Genomic DNA, 11,222 nt, shown 5'->3' on the forward strand with positions numbered 1-11,222 from the left:
GCGTGTCATATTCACACGTATCATGTGTAAGCTAAGCAGATGCAGTTTACACTAATTAGGAGCAATACAAGCTAGACACCATATGCAACATGTAACCAGATATCACACTGCCAAGTTAGAGCAAGCACCGTGGATGGTGGAGTAGGGAGCGGAGACTTGGACCTTGTAATGCACTATCAGTACAAGGAGAATCGGTACAGATGCTCCATTTACGTTGCTGCAGAGGACCACCATCATCGCCTTCCTTACTCTTTTCCTTCATCTTTATTGATTTTGCCTTGTCAAGTCAAACCCACAAGAAAAAGGAATAAAATTTGCTCTTCAGAACTCATTGATGCATGATACTGACGAACACTACTTTCATGTAAGGCAGCCGCATGATAGGAGGATGGAATATGTATGAAAAACAGGACGGCGTGACATATTGACATGTATGATGTATAAAGTGTAAACTAAGCACAAGGTACTTGAACTTGTTAGAATCAATGCAAGCTAGAAACCATATGAAAGATGAAACCAATATCACTCTGCCAAATTAAAAGGGTGCCCTAACAAATGTATTTGACCAAATTAGAAGCAATACATGGCAACGGGCTAGAAATAATATGCAATATGCAACGAATAAAAGTGACTCATCGTAAGTGATTGATGCAGGATACAGAAGAGAGGTAGTTTCATGTAAGAACAAGGTTAACACATAGATGTAGTGTGTACCAAAAATAGTAAGTCATGTCATATTCACAGGTATAATGTGTAAACCAAGCAGATGTAATTTACCTAATTAGAAGCATTACAAGCTAGACACCGTATGCAACATGCAACCACATATCACACTGCGAAGTTAGAGCAAGCACCTGTGATGGTGGTGTGGGGGAATTGCAGTCATCAACTAGAGAGCTACGTTGATTGTCTTCATTTAGCCTTGCTGTTTCTTGAGAATCATGTGGGGAGGATGACACTGCACTCTTTAAACTAGTATGGCGTCTCATAGTAACCCACCCGGGTGACTGTCTCATCATAAGTGATTGACGAGGGATACAAAAGAGCATTAGTTTGATGTACCAACATGGTTAATAGACATATGTAGTACTCCCTCCGTTCGGAATTACTTGTCACAAAAATGGATGTATCTACAACTAAAATACATCTAGATACATTCATTTCTTGGACTAGTAATTCCGAACGGAGGGAGTATGTATCAAAAACAGGAAGGCATGTCATTATCAAAGGTATAATGTGTAAAGTAAGCAGATGCAATTTAACCAAATTGAAAGCAATACAAGGTAGACACCATATGCAACATGCAACCACATTTGACAGTGCAAAGTTAAAGCAAGCACCTGGGATGGTTGTGTGGCAATTGAGATCATCAACTATAGAGCTACGTTTACTGTCTCCAACTGCTGAGACTGCATCCTTTAGAGCGCTGAAACGCTTAGTGCTTATCTTCGAATTACACTGGAGCGACTTCTGTCTTTTCTTTTCAGGATTCATCAACACTGCGTCAGAGTATGAAATACCCATGCATAAAAAACAATAGTGTGAGTATGGGTGAAGTGTGTGCACAATTAGTACAGTGTAAAGGTAGAAGATAGCAGGTCGGTGAGAAATAAATGACGGGAGACATATGATAGCTCTGCAACATGCATGGCACACTAAATTACTACTGTATTCTATGAAAATAACATTTGACTGAAAACAAATAGGTCAATCCATTTTTTCTGCACCGTCCGATGTACAAAGAATGGGCAAATCGCCTTCATCTACATGTACAAAGAATGGGCAAATCGCCTTCATCTACCTCCAGCCAGTCAGTGTTGACGAACTTCCTCGAAACGGCAGCGACCACTGGCCCATTCCCCTTCTTGCGCCCTCCCCTCGACCTCACCGCACCGCCGTGCTTGGCACCGCCCCCCGGCAATCCATTCAAGCCCCGCTGACCTCCAGACCGGGCGTAAGCAGCTCCTATGCCCCACACCCCTATGATAGACACCGATGCGCCGCTTCCCCGGCGAACAGGCGGACTAGGTGCTCCGCGCGCCTAAGCGGGTGCTGCTTCTTTTAATTGCGGTTCGACTGACCCTGAATTGAAATCTAGGCGGGCTACTGACCTCTAGCAAAGGTGAAATAGTAGAGGGAGGAACCCTTGTGCATTTAGTATCACGAAGAAGATGCAGTAAGAAGCGCTCAACTAGTTTCTTTCGTGGGATGAATACGGTGTGAGCAGAGATGTAAGGTTTGCATGAAGGGAATAGGAGTACATCTTTCTGCTGGCAGTGATGTGTCCTCCTTCTGTTTTTCCAACGAACTTCTTGTGGTTCGCTGGAAACAAGAAGTTGTGGAGGACGGTGCAGCCTTGAATGAACCCATGGCGAAGTTGTTGAGGGTGGTGTGGTGGCCGTCTGTCGGCGACGGGGAAGTAGATCCGAGGCGGCGAACAACGGCGTAGCGGGAACAGCTCCGGTGTGGTGGACGGTTGCGACAGTGGAGCGACAGCAGTGAGGCGCAGGACGGCGTGGTCGGAGTAGTTCTGGTACGGCGCACGTCGGCGTCGGCGTCGTGGAGGCAGCTCTACATCGACTTCAGCTGCTAAGTCCTTGAGGGCGTTGCGGTTGCGGTTGCATTGGACGACGACGTCGGGGTACCGGCTTCGGCGTGATGGAGGAGGGCGGCGGTGGATTGGGCGCTATGGGGTGGAGGATGGAGGAGGCTGGGGTTTCGCGGCTGGTGGAGAGGGCATTTTGGCGACCACAGAGTATGAATGGGGAAACAGAGTGAGGCGAGGAACTAAGGGGGAACAATGTTTCGGCGCGCTTGTTTGAATTTGGGGAAAGTTACAAACTTTGCCCCCATCTAAAATTTCGGACATATTGTGGGTTGGGGGTAGGACATTAATCTCAGGTGTCCCAAATGTGGGCGGGATAGATTTCGGCCGAGCGCATGGGTGTTTAGGTGCCCACGGCGTATGAATGCTTCTCGGAGGCGGTTGAGACTGGCCTCTTGGTGAAGTTACAAACCTACCCCGGTGGACATCAGGCCGATAGGCTACACGGACCAGAGTCAGGACAGTAATTTCCTACCACCAAACATTAGTCTCGCTCGGTTTCGGGTGGCCAGAGGCCTATTTGGCACTTCGTTCAATATTTGGGAGAAGAAGCATTAACGTTTTCGGTTCTCTTGAATTGAACATTCAGAATTTGTCAAACTTCACAAATCTTTACTCTTGAAAATCCTAAAGCTACGATTATTTTGGAATGGAGGTGGTATATTTGAATATACATTGTACACGAGTATATATTAAAAAATATGCAACTTACCTCAGTTCATGCATGGTTCCAGATATAATCTCCTTGGTTGCAAAAAAAAGTTAGACATGCGTATGAATATATATAGCATGTTCAAACGCACAACAAAGATTGATACCCCCTTTTACATCTGATTTACAAATGCCATTATCTCGGGTTCAAATAGATGAATGCACTTCCTATGAATTCGAATCTTCGAAACCCCCTTTATGTTGAATTCGACATGTATTCTATTTCATAGCTAGCAATTTGGAATGTATCCATGCAAGTGACAAATGTATAAAGTGCTTCACACTAATAACATGGAGTGCACTAATTAATGTTTATATATGAATTGCAAAACCATCCATTGCCTGTATTTCAAGCCTCTCTCACTCTATGGATCGATAATATGAAATAAATACATGCACATGCTAGAATTCACTAGAGTATGGGTGTCTGCTAGATTGATTTTCGTCCATACGCAATTTGCAAAATTCATGATCTCATCCAAAAATAATAATGCCATTTATATTTAAATTTAATGCGTAGAACCGCCTTTTACACGTAGATGCACTATGCCTCGGCCCGTTCTCACAAACGCGCTATATATCTCTCTATCTACCACATAAGTGCACACACTTTATATGCATCGGCATTTTTCTTTCACACATGCTCACAATCTCTCTCGGGGTGTCGGGGAGTCTCACGCACATGCTTTCTCTGTATCTCTATCTTTTTCTGACTACTATGTACCACTCTTTTTGAGAGCAGCGATATGGGTCATACTACTATGTAGTAGTATTATCACAGCCGTCCGTTGGCACAGATCCGACATGCAGGCGTCATAAATGAAGTTCGTCGCCTGCCGCAGAAATTGGGGGAAATGAGGGGGGCCTGCATGTGTGGCGTATGTACGGTAGAAATACCAAGCAGGGCGGCATGGCTAGTTGGCGGGAGTGGACGGAATTGTGCTGACGGTACAGATGCGATCGATTTTCCTGGGCTATGGTCCAGGTTTTTCCGTCCACCTAGCAAAACGGTCACAGCCAGAAAAAGAGATAAAACCACACCCCCACCCCATCTGTGGAAAGCTGGGGGGTTGGACGGGTGCTGCTGCGCGAGCTTAATTTAAATAAATGAAGAAAAAAAGAAGGTAAATGCCACGTCGATGCATCTGAAGAGAGCTACAAGCCTCCGGATGAATCCAGGCCGAGTAAGGAAGAGAAAGCTAGCCTCTTCCTACCTACCGCACTAATGGGAGCGCTGGATGGGGGGCCTTTAATGGGCTCATTTGTTTGGATGCCCCCATCGGTTAGATACTTTCTAGGCCACAAAAAAAAGGTTGGTCGCAAAATTAGAGAAGGTTGAGGCGGGCGTCTGGCATGGAGGCGGAGGCAAAGGCGACCTGGGCGGCGGCGCCTGGCTCGGGAGCGGCGACTGCCGACGGGGGCTTCCCTGTAGATCCGGTGTGCAGGTGAGACAACCTCCCCCTGCCCTCCACTCTGCAAAACACCGTTGCGTCCCGCCCATCCCTAATTGCATCTCTGTTCGTCATGTGCAGCGAAGGTTGCCAATCTTCCCAGGCGTGGCGGTCTCGGCGGGTTCGGTCCAAGATGAAGTCAGCGATGGTGCTGGCTGGAGGAGACGTTGGGTTGTTGCCTCTTCTGTGGCTGCCCATGACAGCTGTGCCGCCGGCGCTGCCGAATGCAGTGGAGAGAGCGCCCCAGCGGAGTCGGGAGAGTCAGCTGTGAAACCTGATCCGAAATCTGTAGGCTGGATAAGAAGGTACGTTGAAAAATCCTACTGAAATAATTGTGTGGCAATTTGAGAATCTAATTTGTGTTCTCCAAGGTGAATATTATCTGTCGCTTGCAACAATAATGTACAGTAGTTCAGAAGTCTAGCATGATCTTCCTGCAGAATTAGACTAGTAGTGAAGAATTTAGTAGGCACCTGACCGAGGTCTCTGCAAACAAGAATGTGTTAGGCCAAGTTTTGTGGTTTGACTTGATTACGGTTATCGATTGCAAGGAGAGAAAAAATAAGTACTCCTGCTTGATATGTGTACTGGAGGTGCAGAACCTCACTGATTAGCCACTAATGTGGGTGGTAAAAAGCATTGACCCAGGACCTGAAAACTAAGACATATTCATATGGAAAACTAGCCACAAAATAAAGTTGAGATGCAGAGCTTTTCTGTTTGATAGCTGATGATGAATGTAAAAGTGTTGACAGTGTGTCAGAAAAAAGATTAGTTAGCAGATTTATAGGAACTGAAGTTCCATAGGGTGAATAAGATAGCAGATTTATAAGAACTGATGATACGTACGTTAGAACTGTCGATACGTAAAAAAATTGTATTTATTTTGACAGCAGCTTGTTGTTTTCGTAGCAGGGTACGAGTGGGCGCAAATCCGATAGAGCATACGCCTTGCCCTGGCAGGATGGGAGCGCTTGAGAAGACTATCAGGGGCTTCGTGGACAGGGAGGGTGATGAAGTAGTCAAGCCAGAGTTAGGGACCACTTTCGATTCCCTGACAGAGGCTTTGGCTTATGATTTTTACAATATGTATTCGTGGGAACATGGCTTCGGCATTAGATACGGGAAAACCAGGCTAAATCCTGATAAGAGGAAGACCATGCAGGAGATTGTGTGCGGATGCTCGGTATGAATGAATGTTCCAAAATTCGCAATAGCCCTGGGAGTTTTTTTTTGGTAGATTACTGACAAAGACAAATGTTTGCCTTGCAGGGGAAACCCCTTCGAGAAAATACAAGATCGTGTAGGTGCAAGTGCCCTGCAATGATTAGGCTGTTGAGGACATCGGACAACGGGTGGTACATCACAAAGCATCGTGTCAAGCATAATCATGTCATGACGCCAAATTGTGGTGAAATGTTGCACTGGCCGTCACACAAGCACATTGACGTGTACACGAAAGACCTTGTTCGTAACCTAAGGAAGAACAACATCAACCCGAGCAAGGTGTACAACATAATTGGAGGGTTCTTTGGGACAGTGGAGAATGTGCCCTTTACGAAAAGATCTCTTCGGAGCCTGTGTGGGCAAATTAGCAGGGACGAGGCAGAGGAGGACGTGAGGAATACAAGTTTTCGATGAACTAGGTGCAAAGGACCCGGCTAAATGGCCCAACTCCGCGATGGACGGCCCTCTTAAACACCGTAACGGGAGGACCGTACTGGACCTTGACCCCCTGGGCCTCATCAATGACTACAGACAACACACTCATGCACTGTTCAAAAAAGCCTGCACTAATCGAATACATGGGCCAATACATTCATGAGCTCGAATCTCCAGGAGGACCAACCGCTGGGATAATAGTACCATATGCCAGTACGACCCATATGTAATTTTCGTATTTGTTGACATATAAACAAACTATTGAGACGATAACGTTCTAAAAGCATGTAGTCAAACTTTTGTAAGATTAGTGCTCTAACCAGCTCATAGGCATCAGTTGAGGCTGATCTCATGAGCGAGAGACATACGCCACCACGAATGGATAAGCCTTGACGCTCATTGGATTACCCACGAAACTATCCTGTAAGGCATGCATGGGCCATGATAGGCTTACCTTGTGGTCTCAAACAGCTACCCCGAACCCTGTACACCATAGATCCACAGTAAAAATAACTCAAAGAGACGGTTTTTATGTCTTGTAGCCAAAGTCATATCAGTCTCTACGGCATCTAGAGATGAATTTAGCAATTGTCTCATGGCATATCCATTAATTCCATGTCAAACAACTTGAGACAGCAGTGAAATCCGTGTCTACAAATAGAGACGGTCACTAGACAAGGCTAAATCCGTCCCTGCATACTTGCTTCGCTCTTTTGCTTGGAGAAACTAGCATCAACATTAATTTTCATTAATACCAAGTCTCAGGACTTCCACTTAACCTTAACTTTGATCGGCTTAACTCCACCTTCCCTTCCCAGTTCTCACCATTGCCAAGTGTAGGGTTGTATTCAGGGATAGATCCAGAATTCATGTACAAGGGCGACTAATAGAAAATATGAAAGGTTAAAGGGGTCCAAACATATATAAAAAGTTAGAACTTTTTGAGCTAAAATAAAGGGGTGATTTTGGACAAAAATTACAATGGTGTTAGCCATGGCCCCAGCTTGCGTACCCCTGATTCTGTCCCTGGCTATGTTATGTATATGCCCTTAGAAACCAAATATAAAGCCTACTCCTGTGAAGTCATTGCCTTAGACATGGTCGGGTGAACTAAAAAAATGATAGGGTGAATCCCGAAAAGCATGACCTATAAAACGCAAATGATATGTATTGTCCGTAGCGAGTGCTACATGCGAAATTGCTCACTAGTGCGCTACCATGGGCCAACCCATTAGAGTTAGATACATATGGGTAGACCACTTGTTTAAGCAAGCTTTTGGAAAGGATTCAAAAAAATTATTTTACTTTTCTGCTCCAATTTTATTCTATTTTTATTTTATGTTTGCTTCGATGTGCCACTTTTCCCATTTTTGAATTCTTGAACATCTTTCTGATTTTCGAATATTTTTTCATATTCATTAACATTTTTCAGATTTTGTGAATATTTTTTCATATTGATGAACATTTTTGGAATTCATGAACTTTTTTACCAATTCACAAAATAAATTCAAATTTGAGATTTTTTTGAATTGATGAAGAATTTTGAATTTACAAATCTTGATTGAATTCATGAACTTTTATAAATACAAGATTTTGTTTCTCATATTCGTGATTTTGAAATGAAAATTGAAATAGTGGAAATAAACAAATGATTGAAACCAAAAAAGGTGATGTGTGTCCTTTGCCTGCAAGCCACTGCCTGCGCTCCCTGATTGCAGCGCAGCGCATGAGCGGCACGCGCGTGTCCCCGAGCAATGCTTCGTCATATTGTTCGCTATTAATGATGGCCTGAAACCCTTTAGTGGCGCTATAAGGCCTTGTACAATGCAAATAGGTGTTTCGAGACATAAACCAGTGTTTTCAGCGGTGCTTATTTATAAAGAGTAGACGCTTATTTAGACACCCGTTATCTAAAAGTAAACACTGGTGTTTAAGAAAAAATATTTACTTTTACTTTTCTTCTTCTCTAAACACCTTGCACTGTACAACGCTTAAAGGTTCGCATTGTCCTCTTTTTTGGACCAGGCCAGCACACGAGCTTGTGCTTCTGGCGGGCTACAGGGGTCAAGGCCCAACACTTCTGTTGTTTTCACACACACACACACACACACACACACACACACACACACACACACACACACACACGAGCTTGTGCTTCTGGCGGGCTACAGGGGTGAAGGCCCAACATTTCTGTTGTTTTCACACACACACACACACACACACACACACACACACACACACTGGCGACAATGGGCTAACCTACCATGCCCCAAGTGGCTATTTTTTTTTCTCTTTGGTTTTTTAGTCAGTTTTGACCCCAAAAAACCTGATGTTGTTTTTTAGGTGTTAGATATTTTAAAACCTATTGGAATAAAATAATACTGTAATTAATAAACTGTTCAGTACGTGTTTTCAAAAAAGGTACAACGCATATTTAAAAATTTCACCATGTAATGTAAAACTTTCATCATATAAGTAAAAAAAGGTCATCGTATATTAAAAAATGTTCTTTGTATATTACAAAATATTTACCATATATTAAGATATGTCCAATGTATATTTGAAAAATATTCACCATATAATAAAGAAAATTCAATGTGTATTAGAAAAGTTCACCATATATTGAATAAACTACAAAAAATGTCTCAAATAACTGCCAAATAAGAAAACCAAATCAATAAAAACGTACAATATGAAAATGATAAACGAATAAGAAATTACCAAAAAAACGCAAGAGTTTTTTTTTGGAAAAACTGATTTTCAGTGAAGTACAAAAGAAAACATAATAAAAGAAAAGAAAAACGAAGCGGTGAACGACACCCAGCTCGAGTTGCCACGAACTGTCCACCCCTATTTACTGCCGCGCGTCCTTATGTCTCGCTTAACGCGAGATTGTAGGACGTCTCGCTCCAGGCAGCCACCAGATTAGGTCGTTCCATCGCGGACATAGGCCTTCAGTGCTTTTTCCTTCTTTTGTCATTTTTCATTTTTTTATTTTTCTTGTATTTCAAAATATTACGAATATATTTATCATAAAAATCAATTTATCTAAATTTTTTTTAAACAAACCCGCATTAGAAAACTATTAAACATATATAGAAAAAAGTTTCTAATGTATACAAAAATTGTATAATGTAATGAAAAATAAAGACATAAAAATGTTTAAAAATTAATTATGTATATTAAAAAAGTTGTATAATTTGTATAAAATATTTCTGGTCTATGTGATAAATGAACGCTCTTTATGGAAACAAGTAGACATAAAAAAATATGATTCAAAAATGTAAATAGTATATTTGAAAAATATTAAACTTCTATACAAAAATGTTCCTGATATATACAAAGAATGTACAATGTGTATGGAAAGTAGACATGAAAAACTATATGTTTTGAAAAGTTAATCATATATTTGTAAAAATGCTAACCATGTATATATAAAATGCTCCTGATGTATACAAAAAATTTACCATGTTCAGGAAAAAAAGGAAAAAAAATTAACAAATGTTACTCATGTGTATGAAAATCTTACATTTAAAAATATGTTAATTAGGTATTTCAAAAATGTTAACGTGTATACCAAAAAAAATCCTGATGTACACGTGTTGAATGTGTATGTAAAAAGGTGGCATGGAAAGAAAGAAAAGTAAAAAAGTGAAAACCGAGAAGCAATAAAATAAAAAATAAACAATAAAAAATGACGAAAAATAGAGAAAAAATAAAATCGGAGAAAAACTGGCAAAGAAACAAAAGAAAAATAATATAAATAGGAACATAAATAAGAAAATAGGAACCAAATAGTACGTGGAATAGAGCGAGTGAATGGCTTAAGCTAACGAGACTGCGCTACGTGAGTGTGCCTTCACACAATAGATATGCTATTCTCGTTATAAGCGATTTACGGCATCCATGTTTGCTACCCAAAATTCGTTATGCCATTCTTCTTATCTGCTAGCTTGGCGCAAACCGGGGTGCCCCTATTCGCGCTGAAGCGGGCGAGCAACGTCGGCAGGCCCACGCGCCCGAGAAGCCATAGACTATTTTTTGTATTTTTTTTATATTGTATGTTTTCGATTTTTGCTTTATTTTTTATTTTTTTCATACTTTCAAGTGTTGTTATATATACCTACCGCAAAAAACACTCTATAAACAATGTTCAATGAGTATTTGAAAATACTGAATGAGTATTTTAAAAATGGTGAACAAGTATTTAATTTTTTTGAAAAATGTTGAACAAGTATTTGAAAATGTTGAACAAGTGTTTGAAGAAGGGTTGAACAAGTGTATGAAAAATGTTGATCATGTATATAAAAAATGTTGAACATGTATTTAAAAAATGTTGAACAAGTATTTGAAAGTCTATTCATCACCCAGGGTGCAGAATTAGTTATTCTTCACCCGAGGTAATCTTATGATTATTTTATGTACATTTCACACTATGTTTATATTGGAAAAAATGTTGAACAACTATTTTAAGAAATGTTGACCATGTATATAAAAATGTTGAACAAATATTTGAAAAAATGTTGATCATGTATATAAAAATGACGAACAAGTTTTTAAAAAATGTTGAGCAAGGATTTAAAAAATATTGAACAAGTATTTGAAAAAAAATTGATGATCTATATAAGAATGTAGAATGAAAAGAAAAGAGAAACAAAAGGAAAAATATGAAAAATGAAACAACTAGGAGAAGAAAAAAGAATACAATGAAAAAATCAGGGAAGAGAACAAAATAAGAAAGAAAGAAATAAAGAAAAAACGATAAAAGAGAGAACAGAAAAAATAAAATGGAA

General features: G+C 40.8%; 1 protein-coding gene across 2 annotated transcripts; it reads left to right on the forward strand.

Annotated features, from left to right (window-relative positions):
* The first annotated feature begins 4,500 nt into the window (after positions 1-4,500).
* On the forward strand, positions 4,501-6,712 carry LOC125510421 (protein FAR1-RELATED SEQUENCE 7-like). 2 transcript variants are annotated; one of them, XM_048675592.1, is made up of 4 exons: positions 4,501-4,761; positions 4,849-5,072; positions 5,680-5,953; positions 6,040-6,712. In XM_048675592.1, the coding sequence occupies exons 3-4, from the start codon at positions 5,732-5,734 to the stop codon at positions 6,406-6,408; spliced, it is 591 nt and encodes a 196-aa protein (XP_048531549.1). In that variant the 5' UTR covers positions 4,501-4,761; positions 4,849-5,072; positions 5,680-5,731; the 3' UTR covers positions 6,409-6,712. The 2 variants fall into 2 exon arrangements, with proteins under 2 accessions (XP_048531549.1, XP_048531548.1); XM_048675591.1 differs by having other exon boundaries at positions 4,512-4,761; positions 5,683-5,953.
* Positions 6,713-11,222: the final 4,510 nt, after the last annotated feature.

This window comes from Triticum urartu, chromosome 5, assembly GCF_003073215.2.
Source record: "Triticum urartu cultivar G1812 chromosome 5, Tu2.1, whole genome shotgun sequence".
NCBI lineage: Eukaryota > Viridiplantae > Streptophyta > Magnoliopsida > Poales > Poaceae > Triticum > Triticum urartu.

Excerpts from the sequence above, each read along its gene's own strand:
- LOC125510421 (XM_048675592.1), top strand. The coding sequence starts at position 5,732 with ATGGGAGCGCTTGAGAAGACTATCAGGGGCTTCGTGGACAGGGAGGGT. Across the intron at positions 5,954-6,039 it reads AGATTGTGTGCGGATGCTCG|GGGAAACCCCTTCGAGAAAA; the intron begins GTATGAATGAAT and ends TTTGCCTTGCAG.